The sequence below is a fragment of the Falco biarmicus genome, chromosome 7 (assembly GCF_023638135.1).
Source record: "Falco biarmicus isolate bFalBia1 chromosome 7, bFalBia1.pri, whole genome shotgun sequence".
NCBI classification, from domain to species: domain Eukaryota; kingdom Metazoa; phylum Chordata; class Aves; order Falconiformes; family Falconidae; genus Falco; species Falco biarmicus.
In genome coordinates this window covers 27,880,313-27,902,676 of record NC_079294.1, presented here as the reverse complement: position 1 = coordinate 27,902,676, position 22,364 = coordinate 27,880,313, and the positions used below count along the sequence as shown (strand labels likewise).

The 22,364-nt window shown below is 51.5% G+C and overlaps 1 protein-coding gene across 1 annotated transcript in view; it reads left to right on the top strand.

Moving 5' to 3' along the window:
* The first annotated feature begins 834 nt into the window (after positions 1–834).
* ALX4 (ALX homeobox 4) overlaps positions 835–22,364 on the top strand; it is a 41,495-nt gene continuing 19,965 nt past the window's right edge. Inside the window, exon 1 of the mRNA XM_056347858.1 lies at positions 835–1,231. Within this exon, the coding sequence (XP_056203833.1) occupies positions 835–1,231 (397 nt within the window). The remainder of the gene's footprint in view (positions 1,232–22,364) is intronic.

Sequence of the window (22,364 nt, the reverse complement as noted above, 5' to 3'; positions counted from 1 at the left end):
TTGCCTGGCGATGTGCTGGGCGACCGCGGCACCGCAGTGTCAGGAGACCCAAACGGCCCCGAAGGGGTTAAAGGGGGGAGGCTTAAAGGCATATAGTTGCGGGGGAAATCCGTATTGTCTTTAATACAGAGGAGGGGACCGCGGAGGCGGGGGTCCCCGCAGCTGGGAGCAGTGAGCAGGAGAGGGCCGGAGCGAACCGAGCGTGTCGCGACCATAAAAACGTCCCCGGTGCTTCCGCCTGCGCGGATCCCACATCCATCCCTTCGTGGCCTTCATGTCATCTACTTGATTTTCGATTTTATAATCATAAAAACTTTTGGGGTTGGTGTGTGTGGTTTTGTGTTTTGGGTTTTTTTTTTTTTCTTTAATGCAAAAGATACGACCTCCACCCCCCTCTGCTTCCACACACCCCCATACACATACACACACACCCCTTCCCTGGGCCCCCTCCCCTCCACTGTCATCATCTACATAGTAATTGGGGGAGAGGTCTCTCTTTTTTTTTTTTTTTCTCCTTTTTTTTTTTTCTTTCTCCAATGTGTTGGGGGGGAAGTGCGGAGAAGAGCCTCTTTAGAGTGTAGATAGTTTGAAGGGAGAGACGGAGGGCAAGCGTGTGTGTGTGAGAGAGAGAGAGAGGGAGGGAAAGAAAAAGACCCCTTTTACTGTGCGAGATCTTAAGGGGGTTTGGAGATCTGGTCAGCTTTCAAGAACATCTGAATCCTCTTAGAGCTCCCTGGCCCAGCTGTGAGTGTGTGTCTATGCGAGAGAGAGAAAGAGAGGTTCCTGGTGCCCCTCCAAGCGCATTAAGGACACTCGGGCCTTTTAATTTTAGGAATGAATGCTGATACTTGTGTTTCTTATTGTGATCCGGCTGCCATGGATTCGTACTACAACGCAGCCTCCCAGGGCACAGAAGGCTCCTCGCCTTTTAGGGCATTTCAAGCAAGTGACAAGTTCAGCCCTACTTTCCTGGCCAGCAAAGGACAAGGCTTTGGTGACAGCAGCACTAAGTGCCGGAGCCGCTACAGCCAGCAGGAATGTCAGTCCCTGGATGGCAGCGTGCAGGCTCCCGGCTCCGCCGGAACTCCGGCCTCCTTTAACAAATACCCTCCGCAGCAGCAGCCGCCGCACCTCTACATGCAGCGAGGCCCCTGCAAAACCCCCCCGGAGAGCAACCTCAAGCTGCAAGAGAGCAGCGGCCACAACGGAGCTCTGCAGGTCTCCTGTTACGGTGAGTCCTTGGCGTACGGCGCGGGAAGCACCGGGTGCGACACCGGGCAGAGACGCCCGGGGCTGGAAAGGGCCTCCCGGGGGAAGGAAAGGGCTGTTGGGAGGGTGGCTGCCCGGCAGGACAAGTCCTCCGGAGGTCAAGGAGACCTTGCCCCGCACCGGCCCGCCGAGCAGTGCTGCCGGCCCAGCGCGGCGCTCCCCGTCCCGCCGCGGCGGGGGCCGCCGGGCCCCCCGAGTACCTTCCCCCGCAGCCGGGGCTGGAGCCCGCCGTGCCCGCGGGAAGCCGCCTTTCCCCCTGTCCCGCTTTGCGGTGATTGTAATGGTAATTTCTGAGCGGGGCCGATGCGCCCCCGCAAAGCGTTGGCTCTTGAGCAATGCAGGGAAATCCGCAGTAAAGCGGGAGAGAGACAGAAAGAGAAAGAAAGAGCGGACCGCCGGGCTGCGCAAAATACTCTCTTCGGGGACCCTCTTCCAGAGGGAGAATTTCTGGAAAAGTTCGCCGAAATCTTCACTTTCCGCTGTAACGGTCTCCCACTCTCCAGGCTCTCACTTTCTCCCCTAATTGATTTCTGCTCGGCTGCAGATAACCCACTCGCATCCTCTCCGCGGGTCATTAGCGGCAATTAAAGACACTCCCTTGCGCTGGCGCTCGGCAGGACAGCCTGGAATGGGGTCGCTTTCCAAGTCGCTTCCGAACGCGGGTTTAAAAGGCTTTTTCGCGAGGATTCTGCTGTATCGAGGCAATTAGGGAAAAGGAAAAAAACAAAACAAAATACACACCCCCCCCAAGCCACAGTAAAAAAGCCAACAACCAAACAACTAAATCCCCCACAACTATTTTTCCGAAGAAAAGGGAAGTGGAAACGAAATCTCTTCCTCTCCCTCCCGGGGAAAGCGGGACTGCCCCGGCCTGGATTCAGCGGGTCGCTGCTGATGGGGGGCAGCCATGTCCCCGTCCTCAATCCGCCGGTCCACCGTGAACCCGCCGGGCAGGGACAACGACAGGGCCGTGCCGGGCTCTCCAGGGAGCCCCCAGGACGGGCGGTCACTGAGGAGCGGGAGCGCGGGGAAACCGGGAGAGGCCCGGGTCAGGCCGGCGATTCCACCTCTAGGCTCTCGCTGTCATTTTGGGTGCCCTTTGCTCTTTAGTTTCCCTTTCCCCCATATCTAGACTCAAAAGGAGGCAGAAGCGCCTTTCCCCTGCCCACCGCCCGAACCCCGACATGCCGGACCGCTTTCAGGCGCCGTCGGTCACCCGCTGCCTGCAGCCAAGGTGTCCCCGCACCCCTCCCTGTCCCCGAATCCCGGTCCGCAGACCCGGTCCCTCCCCACACAGGTGACTCCCTTTCCGGGGAGAGGACGTTCAGTCCCGGCCGCGCTGCCCGCTCTCCACCGGGCCGGGCAGGGGTCAGCCCTGTCCCCCCACCTCGGGCGGCGCTCTGCCCGGCCCTCACCCGGGTGGCACAGCCCGTCTCCCGCTGGTGTTTTTCCGCCGGGCCGCGGAGTGGGGCAGGAGGGCTCCGGCCGGGGCTTAGGCTGGGGTTCTCTCCCTCTCCCCCGCTCCCTCCGTTCCCTGCCCCTTTCCCGCGGACGGACAGTCCCGCGACGGCGCCAAGGGCCGCTCCGCATCCGCTGAGGCCTTCTGTGGCCAGGCCGGGCCCACGAGGAAAGGGCACGGTGGGGCCGGGCAGCCCCGCGAGGACAAGCACGCTCTCCGCTCCCTCCGGGCGAAGTGGGGGCGCAGGGGAGCCCCGGTGCCTTCCCGGTCCTGCCACCCCGTCCTGCTAACCGGTTCTCTTCTCTTTGTAGGTTGCAAAGCCCAGGGCACCGGCTTAGCCTGTGATGACACATTACAGCCCCCGGCAGAGGCACACGAGTTTATCACTCTCCTTAACACCGCAGGGGTCGCCCCCTCCCGCCCCATTCTCCCCCCGCCCCCGATTTATTTCCACGCGGGGCTCCGGGCTTGGCTCCAGCGGGAGCCCTGCGTCGTCGGCGGGTGGCCCGGCCCGGCCCAGACCCGCGCTCGGTGCGAGCCCCTTGTGATGTGGCTGGGGACGATGGGCTGTAATAAAAGACACATGGATCCGCAGGGATAATTAGTAGCAATAATAATAATAGTAATGGTTAATGATTGAAGAGAGAGACTCGCTAATAATAGCCAGATCGGGGGTTCGCAGAGCGACTGCAGCACCCGTAGGCGCCTCTCCGCCTTCCCCCCAAGGGCTGAACGCACCGCGCTGGGCGCAGGCTTTGTCCCGGTTCCAGGGACCGGGATACCACCGAGTCCGGGTAAATGCCTTCGGCGTGGGTGAGAGCGGGCACCGGGAGCGCCGTCCTTCTGCTGCGCAGCGGGCGGGACGCAGAAGGTCTCCCTCGGGGAGCGGGCAGCTGCCCGCTGCCTCCCGCCGAGCCCGCGGCCGCGCCGGTGCCGGTGCTGCCCGTGTGCACCTTGTGCGGCCGGGGAAGCGGCGCGGAGGCAGCGGGGGCCGCTGGCTCCCCGCGTTCCAGCTTGCCCGGGACTGAGAAGGATGCTGGGGTGGCGGGGCGCCGTGCCCCTAAGTCCCTCAATTTTAAAAACAACACCTCCTCCCGCAAAAGAGGGGAAAACCCACGCAAAACTCTAGGCCGATAAACCGGCAGGCTCTCCCGCCGGGCAGTGAGTGCCTCAGCGGCCGGCTCCCCCAGCCCCGCGCCCGGAGCTGCAGCGGGCCCCCCGCCCGGGACGCTCCCCGCACTGCCCGGGGGACGCCGCTCGCCCCCGTCTTTCGGCTTGTAGAGCCCCCGGGAGAGCCCGGAGCGGAGCGGCGGGGCCCAGGCCGGCGGGAGGCACGGCGGGCACGTAACGAGCCGGTGGGAGAGGGTCTACCCCTCCTTTTTTTTTAAAAAAAATTAATTTTAATTCTTTAATAAAGAAGTCGTTTTGAGTTATAAAAAGCCCGTGCCTGCCATCTATTGCTTTCGGCTTCTATTTCTAGATCTAAGCCTTTCCATTGCATTGTAAGGATAAATATAGGCCAGGGAGAGCTGCTGCCGTAAATACACGGCGGACACGAGCGGCAGTCGCCGGAGCGCTTCCAGCCTGGCTGCTGGCAGGGCTGGTGGCACCGGGCGCCGGGCTCCGCTCGGCCCTCTCGGAGCGGCGGCTGCCGGGCTGGCCCGGGGGGGTCCCGGCGGGGCTCCCCGCCTCCCCGCCGCTCGCCCCCCCTGCCTGTGCGCTGCCGACAGGCCGGCGGCCTCGCACGGCTTCCCCCGCTGTCCCTGCCGTAAATAGGGGTACGGGTTATCCCGCAGCCCAGCACCGGCAATTAAAGCCAAAATCTGAAATAAAAGCTCTAAGAACAGGTTATATATATCTTGGCTTAGAAGGGGAAAAAGCTTTCGAATGATTTATGTGCTGTAGTAATCTGACTTGCCATTTCTACTGCGTGGAGCTGAAGGAAGTTATACGTCTTGAAACATATGTATCCATATACACACACAAATATATATGTATATTGCTGTCTAGAAGGACGGGCTGGGAAAAAAATCCTTTGCGGAGTGAAGGCGAATGTGATGGGGATGTTTGCTCAAAGGAAACAGGAGAAAGGAAACAGGTTTTCTCTAATAGAGGAAATTCTTTAAGTGCCCGGTTATGCAAATAACGACCATTTCTATTATTTAGCGAGCAAATAAGAAGTGCAGCCTAAAGTGCGTTATTAGCAGAAGTGCAGAAAGCAACTGCCGTAGGAATCAGCGGCTCGCTGTGTGCTTTTTCAAATTGACAGTTTTAATGCATTTTTCCTCCTCCTCCTCCCCCCAGTGCAATGTAAACTGCAGGCACGGCAGGAACGAGCTCGCTGGCGGTCCCCGCTCCGCCTCCCAGGAGAGACCGCTGGCTGCCAGGCGCTCGGGGCTCCCCGGGAGCGGCGTGGAGCCCCCGCCGATGTCGAGGGGCTTTGCAGAGCTCGCCGTGCGCCGGGGAGCGCCGGCAGCATCTGCCTGCTTCCCCCGGCTCCGGCCGCAGGCCCCAGCCCGGGGCGAGAGGGGGTACCCGGGGCCGTGCGCTCTCCCCGGGATTCTTGCGGGGCGATGCCGTGACCCCGCACCGGTGTCTGGGAGCGTTACGGTGTATCGTGTGTTTCCCCCGCCCCGCTGTGCATCCCCGCAGGAGCGGCTCCGCCAGCGGCCCGGGATGCAGAGGGCTTTGGGAGTGGTCCTGGGCTCCGGCGGCCGTCCCGGTCCTGCCTCCCCTTCCTCTCCCTGTAGCTTTGATCTGGGCTCCCGGCCGAGCTCCTTTCCCCGCGGAGAAGAGCGCCGGCGGGGTGTGCTCGGCCCCCCGCGCACCCCGGCGGGGAGAGGTGCGGGGGGCGGGCGGGGGCGATGCTGCTGCCCTGCCTCCCGCGGGGGGCAACAGGAGAGCGGCAAGGGGAGAGGAGTGCGGGAGAGAGGCGCGGGCGGGGAAGCGGGGAAGGGCAAGGGGGGCCGGGACCCTGGCGGGCACCCGGGGCGGGAGAGGTGAGCAGAGGCGAGCGGGCGGCGGGGCCGGCCCCTTCCCGGGTGCCGCGGGCCGCTGCCCGGCCGCGCTCGGCCGCCGCTCCCGGCGCGCTGCTGACGCCGCCCTGGCAATCGCCCTCTCTTTCCCACAATAGGGCCACCAGATCTGCCATTCAAGGGCTCCGGCACCCTCCCAGGGAGGGGAGGGAGCTCTCGCCAGGAGTTTGGCTAAGCCTCTGTTTGAACAGGCACTCGGAGGTGCGGGATCTCCTCCGCGGGAACCTGCGGGCTTTCCTCAGGGAGCAGGAGGCGAAGGTAGGGCTCACGCCGCTCTCCCCGGCTCGCAGCGAGACTTACTCGCGGCTCTTCCCGAAGATGTTTTGCGCTTCTCTTGACTTGGCCGGTCCATCTGGCTGGAGGCTTTTATAGGATTCCTGACCCGAGCTGTTTATAACGCTCATGTGTCAAAGGACCAGGAGCCTCCCTTCCCCTGTATTCCTGCCTCTCCCCCCTTGCAGGAAGATGTCTTTTCGCACTGGAGCTGTTTATTTTCGATTTGTCCGCTGCTGATGGGGATTAACTCCACTTTGGCCCTACGCTTCTGCGGTGCAGGCTTGTAACCCCAGCAGGACATTACCAGCAACAAGGAGGGTGTGGAAGGAGAGAGAAAGAGTCTTAAAACTTTTACTAGTCTCTGTTAAAGCAACACAGTGCGAAGCAGACGAGAAAAATACTGATGGGGAGAGAGATTTGGAGATGCTTACTGAGTGCGTCTTTTCCTAAGGGTTTGGTGTAGGAGTCCTATTAACAATATATGCCGATGCCAGATAGCGCAAATGAGCTGTGTGTGTGTTATCTGGGGCTGCAGGCTGTTTATTTTGTGCAGCCTTTTGAGTGTACATTCAGTGTGGTTGCATGACTAACTGGCTGGAGTGATTCACTGGCTGCTTTATGGGTGACTGCTCAAAACAAGTTGTGAATCAAAAGAGATTTCTTTGGCTGTGGTTTCTAACCTCCCAAGTTAAATGCACTCAGGGTTTAAGGGGAGCTAATGTGTGGACTTCAATCCCTCAGACCTTAAAGATTTATTTCTTTTCCAAGCCCTGCGTTCAAAGTCATGATGAGTTTCCCTTGTAAGAGGGAGGTGATGTCTGGGAGGCTCGGAGCCAAGGTCTGCTCCAAAGGACATCTCCAGCTACAGCCCTGTCCATTTGGTCACCCTAGTTCCCAGCTCTTCAGCCAGTTTTGCTCACTGGAGTCCTTAAGCCACTTCATTCGGGGCATTTGGGTAGCTTTAGCAATTCTCAGGTAAAAAGCATGGTGCATCGTGTGGCAGGAAGAGACTTTTCTTCCCATTTTGCAGCTGGAAATATTGAGACTCAGAACCTGTGAGCTGCTTGTGCAAGGTGAAGCTGCCACAACTCAGTGGCATCAGTGTGACCTTCCCAAGGCTCTCAGCTGGCTGGAGGAGGAGCCCACAACCAGAGTCAGAAAACTCACAGAGCAGAGGTCCTGTGTTTCATTTTGGAGGGGACTGAACTTAGTGTTTTTGACAGCCAGGTCTTCATTTGGTGCAAGAAGCTGTAGCAATTGGTGTGTTCTCGTATGCTCAGGTCTTTCGGTACATAAAATAGGCTTAACCTGGCAATCCACATTAATGGTCTAATCTTTAAAAATCAACTCATCAGGGTGGGCAACTTATACTGGGCAACACAAGACATGGGTTGGTCACTCCATTTAAAAAAATTCTGAGAAATGCCTGCCCTAAAAGTTGTATGTTTCTGAGGTATTCCTCCTACACATCTGGAAAAAAAAATCTCAATTGTTAATCAGCTTGGAGAGCATAAGTCTAATATCTTCATGTAGATACTTCCAAAAGGAGAAGAGAAATAATTCTGAATCAGGAGAAGCCTGAGCAGTAAGGTAGCTAATACAGGACCCCTGTGACTCAAGAAACATTTATTAAGAGAGAGATGGGAACATTTCATATGAATAAAGTGTTAGAGTAATTTACCATAGTTAGATGTCTCTCAGCTGCCTGAACTTGTAAATTAAAGTTCATAAGTAAAGGAAAAAAGCTACTTACATATGTTAGATGAATGTCCTCCACTTTATTTTCTGTGTAAGTTCAGATGAATCAATGTTATTACACATACTGGTGAATCTGCTTGGCTGTGTTTTCATTCATGTTTGCAAATCGTCTTCATATTTAGACTGTCACATACGCAGACATGATGTGAAAGAGCAATTGTGATCACCATGATATTTCTAGGGTGACTTTTTTTGATGAGAGAGAAACAGACGGGTCAGTGAGGAATCGGGGAGAGGGGTGGGTGGAGGAAGGAACAGAGATGAATGAGAAGAGGCAGGGGAAGAAGAAGAGGAGATATCTTGGATGACTGATGAGCAGTGGCAGACTCAGCACTAATATTGAAGGTGGCCTGCAACTGATTTTACGGACTATGTAACTATGAATCCACCAGCATAAAAATTTTTCTCTCTCTGTTGAGAATAGCTGTGATTCAACATGTAGTAGCTGCTATCTTCAAGTTCCAGCAGGATTTAGCCATTACAAGCTGGTATGTCATGAGCTGTGGCCTCTCCTTTTCTGCACAGATCAAAGACCATTGCATCGCCTAACTCAACAGTTAAACGGCTATTTACAACTGATCATTCTTTTCTAGTGAAGATGCAGTTTAAGGGTTTATCCTGTTGCAGTTAAATCTGCTTGCTGGAAACAGATTGTTGAATCAGTATTATTTCTAAATATACTCTTTATTAGCAAGAACTGTGTTCATTAGCTGCCAGGCAAGTAGGTTTTCAGCTGGTGATGGAGCCTGGAAGGTAAACTGGTTTAGTTGCTGATAGACATGCTGTATGCTGAGGCTGGGTGAAAACTCTGTAGGGCTTATGAAGATAGCAACTGCCTTTATTCAGTGAAAGTCTGAAAACACTATGAAACCAGAAGGAGGGAGTCACCAGAAAGTCGAGGCCCACCACAGAAGTACTGTCAATGGGAAATGAGGGACCTGAGGACGAGACAGAACAAATATTTTTGGCAAGCTTCTGTCTGGGGGAAATGAAAGAAATGTGTAACGTCTCGAAATAACTTCTATCTGATTGCTGTTGTGTTTAGGGAGATAGGGCTTTGTGTGCGAGCACTGCTGCATAAAAGAAATACCTCAGGTCTCATCAGGTCCTGCCTGTAGTGGAAGCTGCCTCCTCAGGACTTCAGATGTTGGCTGCCTGCTTCAGTTGGGAGTGGTAACACTGGTGTCAGGGTAGGATGCAGTTTCCAAAGAGGGAAACGGGGAACTGTATTCATTCTTTTGATGTAAGAGGAATCAGATAACAAAGGTGCTTGCAGACATCTAAACTAATCAGGAGCAGTGGGAAGTGAAAGGAATTCACACCAGTATCAAATCAAAACAAAACAAAGTTGTAAACTGTGCACAGGGTGAGAGGGCAATATTGGAAATTTTCCCAGAAAGGGTCAGAAGCAATCAGACAGTGCCCAGAGAGATCCAAAGGCCCAGCTGCAAGACCCCGACTCTGCTGGGGAACGCATGTGACACAGGCCAGAAGGTGTTTTATGAAACAGGGGAAATGGGAAAATATTATTCAGCCTGAAATTTAAAAGGAGGCCTGAGCCACAGCAAGGTTTTGGAAAGAATAGAAAACTATCTCAAAAAGGAAACCAAAGGCTCACCAGGGTACCAGTACCATCTCTGGTGTTGGTCTCAGGCTGTTGGGTCTGCCAAGCGGGGCTTGGGTCACCCGTAGGACTGGCCATTTCCAGTGCCTGTGCTCTGTAGTGCAAGCACAAGGGAGGCCCACAGCATCGGATTTTTCCAACCCCAGCAATGCCACTTGAGAAAGGACCCCATGGGAGGCTGACACATGTCCGTTCCCATCATGTGACTGGCTGGAAAGAGGAGCCGGGAACAGCCTTGCCCTGCAGCGCTTGTTCACAGAGAAGAGCCTGAGACCAAACGCTGGTGCAGGGGTACGTTCTGTAGCCTGGATCGCGGTGTTGGTCTTTGGTTTATCAGGTCAGGCTCTGAGACATTCTGGAGCACCATGTGGTTCTTTTCCAGCCTTCTCTGGGATGGTGCATGCCCAGACCTCATCCTGGAGTGGAGTCAGGAGCACAGCTGTGGCAAGGACCCATACCTGAGAGCTGAGAAGCACTGCGTTATAGACATAACCTGGCTTATCAAGATTTGGTCTGAACCTCGTAAGCAGATTGGAGCCAGATATCAGCCTGAGCTAGACAGGACACAGCCAAATGCTAGAGGGCAAGAGGAAGAAGAGACCCACCTAAATTGGCAGAGGACCTGCAGACGTTTTGTGTTCCTCACATCTCCAGATGCCAGTGAGGACTTCCAAAATAAATAGCCGATGGACCAATTGCTAGACACTTAGGCAGATTGTGCAAGAGGCCAGAAACACTCCATGAAGCTGTGGGATTTATGGCAGAGCTTAAATATTGCATTTCAGCCCTTGAACAGAAGTCGGAAAGCTTGTTGCTTTATATAGGTGTAAGGTCCTGTGCTAGAGAGAAGAGTATTTCCGTCCAGTTCATACCACTTCAAGCTATTAGGAAAAGGAACTTATGCAGGATAGAAAGCAATGGGGGATTATCTACAACATCAAACATGAGTGCAGCAGCTCGGTTAAGTGCGGCTCTGATGGGGAAGGGAAATATCCACAGAGAGGGTTGTTATAAATATACGGCTAGTCAGGACAGAGCCTCATAAAAGTCTACTGAAAGGCCCAAACTCACCTCAGAAAGCAAGGGGAACTGAAGCTGCACATGCAAAGCTGGGTGATGCTGGTTTTAAATTAGAGTTGAGGCTGTAGCAAGGCTTTGTGGTGCCCAGGGCTGGATATTAAGTTGGTGTTCAGAGAACCCTGCTATTCCCTTGTAGCCTTTAATTAGTTTGCTTTTGGGAAGGGTACTTTTGTAGCTGGTTTTACTGGAAATCCCCTTTACCTTGGCCTTGGTAGCAAAAATTGGAGTTCTTGGTTGAATAACCTATTTGCCTGCATTTGGCAGTGGTCCACTTCAGAGAGAGGGCTAAGCCCAAGCAGCAAGAGAGGGGTTTATCGCCTGTGTAATTTAAAGGCATCGCAGGTGCTCATTCAGGTACTGCAGTTGGTAATTAAAACTAGACAGAGAGGGAGATGATGGGATAATCCAAAATGGAGCCACCCCATGGGTATGAGGGGAGGCAGGGACTGGGGAAAGTGTCCTTGATGTGCAAACATGCATACGGGAGACTGGACCACTGGGATCCAGGAAAATGCTCAACATAGTATAAGGTGGGAGATGAACGAACACTCAGCATGTACATCACTGGCTGGGACCTGGGAGTGAGCACCAGGGCTTTCAGCCTGAAGTGTTTTCCTTTGAAGACATGGCTCATGTGAAAGAGAGGTTTGGGCAATCTGTTTGCGGCGCCTGCCTCTGTGGGCAGGCCCCTGAGCTGTCTCTTTGAGCTTGCAGCCAGTTCTTGGACCTCCTCTGTTGTCCTGGTTAGAAAAAAAGGCCAGAAAGAGCTTTGCTGTGTAATGTATTAATCAAAGGGTGCTTGTGCCTTACTATTAATAGATAATATCTGGGATATGCCTTACTAGGTTCATTTTGGTTTCCATAGTGGGTATCTGGAGGTGAAAATGGCGTTCATGTTAGCACAAGTCCATAGCGAACTGTAGCATGGGTCTCCCATCACCTGTGGAAGGCAGCCCTCACTCGAGAGACCAACACAGCAGGTATTGCACAGCCAGCCACCCTGTCCCTGCATTATAGCTGAGGATATCCTGGCATATGGTGGAATCTTTAATAGGAACTAGTAATGTTTTATAAACAGGCTGTCACGAGCTTGAGGCTGCTAGTCTGAAATTGAACCCAGGGCAAGGTGAACTGTTGAAAAGAGGCCTAATGCTGACCAAACGTTCAGCCCGGGGTGATCAGGCAGCACTTCCCTAGTGCCAGGGGAGCATGGCACTGTCAGCCTGCCTGGCCTTGCAGGGCACTGGTTCTGCTGCTGGAGGCTCAGCTGCAGACTTGCCAGGATTACAAAAGCTCCACATGCTCCTTCTGAAAAGAGAAAGCTACCTCCGTGGCCGGAGGAGGGCAGCTGGGCATTTTTGGAGCTGACGCAGTTTCTGTTGAACACAGCTGAGGCTGCCCGTGGGGTGGGGATAGCACTGACACGAGCCCATAGTCACCAAAGGCTAGTTCTGCCAGCACCTTGTTCAAATGCCTTTTTGAGGGCAGACACCTCCCTCAGCTGGACAGCGAGAAAAGATTGAGACTGCATCCTTTTTTTTCTCCTTTCTTTCACAACCTGCAGGAATGAAAACATCCTTGCTTCATCCAGTATATATAGGTTCTCAAAAGCAGAGGTCGAGGAGCTAGAACTGTCCCTCAGAAAGGCTCCCAATATCAAAACAAGGTGTGATTGAAAAAAACGACCTCATTTGGCGACCGTGTCAGCTTTTCAGTATAGACTTTCTTCAGAGTAGCGACTCAAAAGCTCTCTGGTCATGGTGGGAAGGCTTGGAATTTAAAGCCAAACTGTTGTATAGGAGGTGGAGAAATAAAACAATGGGTGATGAGTACTCATGAGAGCTCGTTACACCCAAAACACTCAGAAAAGAGGTTCTGGGGTTTCATTATGATGTCAAAACCGTTGGACATCTTGAGCTTGCAAAATTCTTAGTCAAGCCAAGAGAGAACTGGTTTTGACAAAAATGCAGATAGATGATGGAAAATTACTACAGGAAATGTGATGCATTTCTTGCATGTGTTGTATTTCAAAAGTGGGTCCCCAAAGATGGGGAGAAACCCTACTGAGCAGTGCCTCCTGGGGACCTTACTGCGAGTCATTGCTGTTGATGTTGTTGGGCCTTTGCCTGAGATGGAGTCTGCCAGACAATATTTGTTGGTAGCTATGGATTTCTTTAGAAAATGACCTGAAGCTTACCCAAAAAGGAACCAAGAGGCTGTGATTGCAACCAAGCTTCTAAGGGATGAATTTTTCACCATATTTGGGGACCTAGAGATGAAGAGTGTGCAACAGGACAGAGGCTTTGAGGCCAAAGTGTTTCAGCAGGTTTGTCAGATGTTAGTAAATGCAATAGGAGATACCCAGCATCCTATGGATGGTGAAGAGGGGAAGCTTGGCTGGTGCTGGGAGGAGACATTGAACCACTTGCTTGGCCTAGATGCCCCCATTTACACTCCTGGTCTCCCAGTGTTGCTCCTCAAGGCATTGGTATCTAGCTGCCCCATGTCAGCATCTGCGAGACTACAGTGTGTTTTGCACAGAACCAGAAACTGATGAGGGGGCAACTGAATCATCCCCCTGATACTTTCCAAGAGAACGACAAAAAGACCAGGACTGATCCATCCCTTTGTCTATTCTGTTGATTTTAATGACTTTTAGAGGAGTAGAAAGGGAAAGTACAGTCTGATCCCAGTTCTCCTTTTCAGACACTAGCCAGGAAACATAGCACACTCCTTGCAAGAAGTTCATAGATTTGGGCCATTTGATGTGCTCTGGTCCGGCTCATCTGGACTCTGCAAAAATCAAATGGCAGGGCTCAGTTTTTTCTAGAGAAAACCAAATGCAAGTATTGCCTCAGGCAGCACGCACGTTCTCTGATGTAGGCTTACGTGTGGAAACCTGGCTGATTGCACATCCCATGGAGATGGGGAGATTAGGAGCCCAAAGCAGATAATCTGTGGTGTGTAGCAGTGACCACATACATGCATTAACACATAAGAGCTCCAGGAGGAGTTATGAGGGAAACTGAGTGGGTCCCAAAAGCCAAGAATACAGCTGTGGATGTTAAATCTGACAGGAATTAATTCCCTACTGGAGAAAAATAGGGAATGGCCTGGTTTAGCCTACAGATTTCCTTAAAACTAAAAACTTTGCTGAGAACTCCTTCTCAGGGGGTCAAAAGGAAAGGGAGCAGCAGCTGAAAGCCTGCAGTGGCATCCCAGTGGGAGCACAGTCAGTTTGGGTTGGCTCTATGGAAATGGCCCAACAGAAAAATGCAATATGAGTATGTAGGTAGCTAAATGGATTGCCCTGACACTCTTCCTCCCTGTATGTCTGAGATGAAGCAGGTCCATGGGTCTGGGTTCTGCTGGCAGGAGGCTGAGCAGGGGGTGGTTTTGCAGGGGTGCCTGGTGATGGTGAGTGAAGCAGCTCCCTTTTGCTCAGCTCCATGCCAGAAGTACTGACACAGCTGTGTGAGCATGGGCAAGCCAATGAAACCGGCAGATGAAGGCACCGAATACTGCTTGAAGCACATCCAGAGCAGGCTAGGAACACCCGGAGCAGGGGCCAGGGGTGAGCAGGGAACCCAGCAGTGTGGTGGTGTTAGCAGCGTAGCACCATGGTGGAATTCAGCAGGGCCCATTCCTTGCCCTGTTGTCTCCTGCATGAAGGGATATTGCACTAGGCCACCCCTTCCACAGCCCCAGCTCTCCTGGCAGAGCTTTCTCCTTGGGTCAAGAACCATTAAATAAAGAGATGACACACTGGCTTCCAGCCTGTCCCCGACTGGCAATAACCTGTAAAGCTTCTTACTGTAGCATCTGAACATCTACTGACAGGAGATGGAACACCCAAGTTTTCCTTTCTGTTTATGTCAGATCATGTTCTTGACAAAGTTACACACACAAACACACACATATTCCCCATCCCTCTCAGCTGGGAGTTATTTTGCAAAGGAGTGAGTTACAGGGGAAGGTTATTTAGACTAGCATGTACTAGTTTGAATCAAATTGGACTGTATAGTAGTTGTGCTAGCCCTGTTTATAAGCCTTGCCTTCATCAGCTGTGGGAGGTGTCAATGGGGAACAATGGTTTGATTTAAGCTGATTCGGGTAGCTACATCCTTGCTTTGGAAAACAGAGGACACAAGCTGCAAATACTCAGAGTCCCTAATTCCAGGCAAGCCTCTCAGTACTGGCAGGTGCAGCACAGGGGCTCTCTGACCCCCTCTTTGGGATGGAGAACTTCCACAGTTGCCTCTAGCACTAAAACCTTGTCTCTAAAACCCTGGCTTGCTGGAAGCTACAACCTCGTAACCGTGTTCCCTGAAGGAGTTTTGTAGTTTGGAGCCCCATTATTTACATCTGTTACATCTGACTGTATAACTTCTCTTGAGAGCGTTATGAACAAAATGAATTGCAGCAGAAATCACACATTCTTGTACAGGCATGTTTGCCTCTCATGAAGTTTGCAAAATCACGACCCAGTTGTATGGTGAGCTAGTAAATCTGGGAAGGCAGTGTGCAGGAAGCCTGGTCTGAGACGAGAAGGAAGGAGACAGCAGCGTGCTGCAGCCCCCAGCAGCTTTCCTTGCAGATGCTCTGTGCCCGAGAGCTGGGGGTGCTTTGGGAAGCCGATGCTGAGGCTGAGGCCAGCCGGTGCCTCGTGGCCCCACTAATGCTGGGAGTTCGCAGACATTGGAAACTGGTTATCTGTTCTTCCCAAATTTCATTCTTCCCAGACCCTTGCAGACAGGTGTATTTCTAAAGAATGGAGGAAGACGGAGCGGGTGGAAAGGGCCCTCGCTTACTCTCAGCTGGGAAACTCTGAAACTCTATGTACCTTTCAGACCGGCACTTTTGACATGTATTGATTCCAACCCATGTTTTATGATTGTGTATTTTATTCTCCTTTCTAGGCCATCCTGCCTACAGTCACTTTTTCCCACGTGCTGTTGAGGCTTCCCATTGCTTCCCACCCTGCTAGAAAAGGCAACTTTTAAACACGGAAGCTCTGGTTGTGGCACTGGTGTAGGGATGGCGTCTTCTTTAGGCAGAGACCTGAGCTGGGGGCTGTGTCAGGACACAGACACCCTCATGTAAATTAGAAATCTCCCAAAACAAGGGCTCCCCTAAGGGAGTATTTTCAGAGACAAGGGGGCATGAGGAATGAACTCCCCCTGCATTATATTTGCAAATTGTAAGCAAGGTATGATTTTTCAAGGTCTGTCTGGGACCCAGGAGTGTTGTTGGGATGACGTTGGTGAGTAATCTTTGGTCAGCAGATTGTGTGTGTGCGTCAATCGGTGCAAGGAGTAGGCTGCTGGAAGGTGATCTGTGGTGGTGAGTGGTACACGGTAGACACATGAGATAAGAGTTTTTTCTGTTCCCTGGTTGGATGATCATCGTTGGCAGAAGTAGGCTTCTGGGGTAAATACTCCTTTTCGCGAGTTCCTAAAGATGATTTCTGTAAATATTTGCTAATGTTTACTTGACATTTGCAGTCACTCATGTCAATATGACCCCATCCAGGAATGTTAACTCGAAACAAACACAAAAGTGGGCATGAGCTCAGCTGATGTGGATACAGTTTTTAATTTAGGCTGATTTTCATGGTCATCATCTTTCACGTAATCATCCAGTTCTGCTGAGAATTAGTTGTGCTCTGGGAGCTTCACTGTTTCCAAGGCTCATGATTTTTTTGTTCTCTGTTAGGAAGTACGTTACCAGAGTCACTGTTGTTTGTGTTAACTGCCTGACACTTCCTACCAAAATCCTGCCTCCAGTTGCTTCTAACTTAATCAAAACTTAACAATATGGCCTGAAAGCTCCCACAGCAGTTTTTTGCCTCTGGCTGTTTTTATAATACTTTTTTTTTTAAAGTTCATCTGAATCAATTAAGCTGTTTCCAAGAATGTAGCTAAAACTAAGCACATTTTTGTTTTCTCCAGTTTAGAAAAAAATCTGACAGTGTCCTTTTTCATAAGTTCTGGTGCACTGTGCTGTGGAGCAAGATCATCAGACTTGCAGTGGAGCTGGTCTTTGGGTAGGAAATGTGCTTTGTGCCTCTCCTCTGAAAAATTATCTAAGAACAAGCCTTAAAAAGCTGTGGCTCTCACTTGCTCAGTAGCAACAGCTTTGATTTTCACACCTAAATACACTGCAAGATTTCCCATGTTCTGGGCATGTTTCTGGCCAGGTCTGAACTCACTCTTCTTGCAGTGGCCATTTACCCCAGTAGATGGTCCAGCCTTTCTTGGACCCAGGCAAAGGAGGGGAGCACACTGGTTGATGTAACTGCAGTCACGAGAGAAGCTGTATCTGGGGAAGCAGCAGAAGGCTGGGATAAGAAATCTGGATGTGGCAGCAACTTGGTCTGAAGACTGGGGAGTGTGTTGGAGTGAATGGGGTCTTAGGACTGAGTGGCCATGATACAAAGGTATTGCATGATTCAGGGCATCTGAGAAGCATAGCTGAGGCCAACAGGACCTTCAGCTCCAAGCTGCAAGAACATTAGACAATGTTAAGTGCTCTTTAAAGCTCAGGCTTAGATATCTCAGAGTGGCTGTTGTGCATTTGGTGGCTCTCTGTCTTGGTTTGCCATGGGTACAACATGAGCAATAGTGGTGCCTCATCTCACTGGGCTCGTTGTGGCTCAGGCATATCTCTGTGACGTTCTGATATGACTCAGTGAATGCTGTGGGAAGCCCAGAGGACACTGCTGAACAGGGCGTGGATGTCATGCAGTAAGTAAGGATTGCCTTCATATGTTGGATGATGAGAAAAAAATGGAGAACTGTTCACTGGGGGTAGGGGTCCAGTATATATCATCTGATGACCCAGAAAGCAAGAAGTATGTTAGAAAATAAATAAGAGGAAAGGCACAAAAGCCCTTCACACAGCGCTCTCACTGCTCATCTTCCTGTGTCTGGTAGCTATGTTTGGTCCCAGCGCTGGGCGTAATCATGGTGCTGAGCAGCCAGGGGTCACACACAGTTGGCAGAAGCAGTCCATTAGTGCCAGTGGAGCCACACCACTCTGGGTGCCATCCACAGCCACAACAGAATGAGGGGCAAACATCTTCTCCTGTTCAGTCTGTCCCCAGAAAAAGTTGGTCCCAGAATGGCTTCATAAAGAAATTCAGTGATGGTGAGAGATGCACGTCTTGGCCTGGTTTGGTCACCACCAAGTGCAGTGACCAGACTCCAGTAACTTCAGTGGTCAGGGCTGAGTGGCTGGAGAGCACGTGCAGGGTGGGCAGACACTGTGGGAGTGCGGCTCACCGGGCATGTGCAGCCTGGGGAGGGAAGTGAACCACAGAGGTAGAGAGAAAGAAAAAGAAATTTTCTTGGCTTGTGCAAACCTACTTCTGTTGTTGTTTTATCCCCCCTCCTCCTCGGTGACAGTTAAATGTGTTGCAAGGTGAAGCAGTCCCCAAGTGAAATGAAATCCCCTTTCCCTTCTCTGACCTTGGAGTGCATAGCGCTCTGAATTACTTGACAAGCACAGTTTACCCTTTGAGCAATTCACAACTCCCCTTTCTCAAGTAAGAGCACACTTCTGTGGATTTTTTCCTTGCTCAGTACTACCTAATGGATTTTTTTTTTCTTAACAACTGTCATTTGCCCTGCCTCTTGCTATTCTCAGCTCAAAATGAAAAATGTAAGTTGCTAGCTGCAAATACTATTCGTTATTAATTTACCAGAGGAATCTTGGGCACATTCATCCCAATTTACTCTTAGTGTCTCATTATCAATAAACCTTTGCCTCACTGCTTCTGTAAATAATTTTCATCCCTTTCTTTTGTAAACCCTGTGGTTGGTCTCTGGCACAAATGTCTCATGATAATAATTGGCCAAGTCATGTAGTATGATTTTTACTCCTTGATAAGCTGGCAAAATTTCATTAAAAGGAAATTATTGAACTACACATAGAAAATTTTTTTGGAAGAAAAAAGCATTGCACTTCAACCATGAAGCAAGCAGGGTTTCCCAGTATTTTCCAGGGCATAGGCTTGCATCAGCGATCGGTATCATTCAAAAGACTTATATTAACCTGGCTCCTACAGGCAACATGCTCCTTCTCTGCTGTGATACAAGGGACATTGACCTAACTCTCCAGAGATAAAAGTGTACTAAGCTGGAGGTTACATTTTGGGGCTGAGGAGAAATAGGGGAGAGTTGCAAACATCTTCTCCCTGCTCCTCATGGCCCCAACAGAAAGAAATGCAAGGTGTGAGAGTGTAGCATCCCACAATTGATGGTGGGCTCCTGCTGGAGGCTGGAACAGTGTTGGTGGTTCCCCATCCTTGATGGCTGCTCTTCATGGCAGATGCCAGCGGTGAACATAGACCTGGAGCCAGACTGGGGTAGGGGAGGACCAGCTGCTACAGAGGCAGGAGGCCTCTACAGAGGCTACAGAGGCCAAAAGTTTATTAAACTTCAGTTTAACTGGAGCTGAAATATGTGCTTCTAACGCAGGGCAGCAGAGGTTAACGGAATCCTTTTTGTAGATGTTTTATGACACTCTTTGGGGATACATATAAGAAGACTGGGACGTTCCAAGTAATTTAAATAAATATTTGTTTAGACTGTGTAAGGGGCAACTGGAGTTTTCAGGCAAGTCAGTCTTAGATGGATTTTCCTTTCTTTGCCCTTTCTCCCCAGCTATAGTGTAGACACGCTGCAGTTCACAGCCAGGCCACACAGCACAGCTGTGCCCCCCCCCCCCCCCCCCCCCAATCAGCTTTTGTGGTCAGCGAGACCTTGAGGCCACTGTGCACCCCCTGTATTGTATGGGTGGCTCATGGGGACAAAGGATGACAGCCCCTGGCTAGCAGGGGTGGCTGCTGCCCTCAGACCCAGTCAGGAGCCCAGGCTCCCCGCTCTCTCTCAGCACCAGCATCCTGTAGGGCCGCAGCACCGTCCCCTCTTGTGACCCCACAGCAGGGAGATGTTTTGCAGTGGGTGACCTGAGTAATGGAGTGAGGAGGGGTGTGGAGGTTGGGGGAAACAACCTGCCACGGTCAGGTTTGCTGTTAGTTACTTTGTTTTCCTCCTTGGTTGGCAAGTTCCCAGTTTGGTTGTGCTGCTTCTTGCTTCAGTTTGTGATTTTGCTGCCCTCTTTCTCTCTGCCTGTGAAAGCTGGTGCCAGTCTGCTGCCCAGCCCCCGTGACTGTGAGGTGGTGGGTTTGATAGCCTGATTTCTTTCTGGAATACTTCTAAAAGCCTAGTGCTCGTAGGAACATTAGCAATTCCCAGACCTGGCCGGCCTTGAGTTGCAATGTGCAGTCAGAATGGAAATAAGTTTTAGCTGTGCTTCCAAGAATGGGCAGGTTTGGGAAGGCTGAATGTTTTTCTTCCCTTGTGTGGGCCTTTCTTTAGTAATCAGCTGTACAAAACTGAAGAATAGCAGAACTACTTTGTTAAATAACCTGGCCCAAACTTTGGCCCAATGTTCAAACTCAACCCTTTCTGTGGTTCAATGGGGTTCAGCCAGCTTAGGGTGTTTTTCTGCTTTTACTCCAGCTTTCCTGTCATTCGTGTTTTCCAATTTCCAAGCGAGAATGGTAGCACACAAATCCCCCTGTGACGAGCTGTACTTGGGTAGCAATGGGACTGCCACAGCATCTTATCCAGGCTCAGAGTCTTCAGCTCTTCTTCAGGGGAGCACCTGGGGCTCCAAATCGGGAAGCACGAGGAGCAGCACAGGAGCTGTGCTGGGAGGATTTGTTGGGGCTTGTCTCACTGCCCGTCTGAAGTACATAACGACTTCACTTTGAGCGTAAGGGTAGTCCAGGGACACACATATGCTGCAGCTCTTTGCTGGATTAGGGCCGCAGGCTGGCTTCTTTAGCTAGGCAGAGCCCGCTCAGACGCCTGCAAGCCTTTTGAAGTTTGTCTCTCTCTAATTTGAACCAGGATTCCATAACGCAGAGGCAGCTGAGTTCTTGCTCAGCTCATGACAAAATGACTCTAATATCCCTCCTCCTGCCCCTCTGCTCTGCTGGTTATTTCAGGTTGCAGCTCCAGCCTTGTTACCAGCAGCACAAAACAGGCAACTGGAAGTCACCTCTGGGAGGCAGCTGAACTTCAGCAATGCATTGCTGCCACTGCTGCGAAGAGGTTGCTCTTGCAAAGCAGACAGAAGAATGCTGAGAGAGACAGACTGATGGACCAACCAACCGACCGATGGCATGGATGCTGTCTGGGCAGGCACAGACACATAGGATGGGGTGAATCACTTTCCAGGCTGGTAGCAGGGAATTAAACTGTGCCATAGCCAGACATCAGAGCAAGGCTCAACTCCCTTCAGGCTGTTTTGCCTCACCAGTCTTCCCCACCAGCTGGAAGGAGCATCCCGCCACTCTCCTTTAACTAGATGGCTGATTTATATCTGCTGTCATACGCTATAGCTGGTGGTACCTCCCCTGGTGTGTGGTTAATGTGGAAGGCAACATGCATTGAGACCACGGAAGGTTGCACCCGTGCCCTCTCGCCCCGACAGAGCAGATGCCCAGCTCACTCAGTGCCCAGCCTTGGACGGGAACTGTAGGGGAAATGCCCAGGGTGTGTTGTGGGGAAGAGGGAGGTGCTGACAGGTTGTGGGGAAAAACTCTGGAGGAGGTGACAACTTGCACTGAAGAGCCCTGTTTTGTCTTGCAGTGCTCAGGCAAGGGATCTCTTCAGACCCCCGCAGTGGCCAAAGGGCATGGGTGAGGTTAAGATGAATACATAAATCTGCATCCAGTGAGGAGGCTTACGCTCTTCCTTTCAGAGTGAGAGCTTAGCCCTAAGCCCTGCATCACCCTCATTTGTTACTCACATCGGAGCAGCCCTCAGCGTTTGCACAGGCACTGAATGGGACTGCCTGCCACCAGCCCCAGAGCTCCCCAGCGCTTACCTTTCCCTGCTGCAGGTATGAGTCTTGGAGAAGGGAGGGGGGCTGAATCCTGGGTACCTTAAACACCATCGTCATGTAACTCAGCTGGAGATAACTTCCAAACAGGGGAGGAGCAACCTTGCAACCTGGCTGCATCTAGTTTTTTCTAAAGGAAACGCAACCCTGAGAGAACTGGGTGATACTAAAGTAAGGCAGAGGGGTGGACTGGGCAGCTGCTCACAGTCAGTGACAGCTCAGATGGGAGCAGGACAAAGGCCCCATGTTGGGTCAGTGCATCAAAGTGTGTAAAACTCTATAGAGCCTGTCTGTGGAGAACAAAAGTGTCCAGCAAACAGGATGAGGACCTGCCTGTTCTGCCTTTCATTTACCCAAAGGTCTGTGGACCCTTTTGGACTTCACTGCCAATAAACAGCTACTGGCCTGTGTGTAGGTACGAGTCTACAACTGAGATGATCCTATTCAATACTTTGTTCTATATTAGTGATGCTGATTTTTTTTTTCTTTATGAGCTCCCATATTTTGTCTTATTCAGTGTTGAACCCAGTCTTCAGAGAAGTTAGGTGCTTACATCTGATTCTGAGGAACTTGGGAAAAACCAAGACTCTCAGGCAATCATGGCCATGGCAAGGCAATGCAGAATTGCTTTGGAAGAAGGAGACTACTTATCCAAAAGGTATCAAATTCAGAGCCAAAAGGAAACTGAAAGCCCTTTCAAGCCCCCATCTGATCCTTGCCTGCCTCTTTCATCTTCCTTGGCAGGCAAGCACTGTGGATGTAGCAGTTCAGAAGTACTAGGTGGCTTTTGGTTCACATACACTGTTTTAGGCAGAGACACAAGTAGGACATAGCAGAAACCCACAATTATTTCCCAGCCGTTTGTGACATGCCTACAGTGGGAAATAAAAGAGACATTTTAAAATGCAGTAGCTGACCCATCTTGACTGTCAAACTTTTGAGCAAG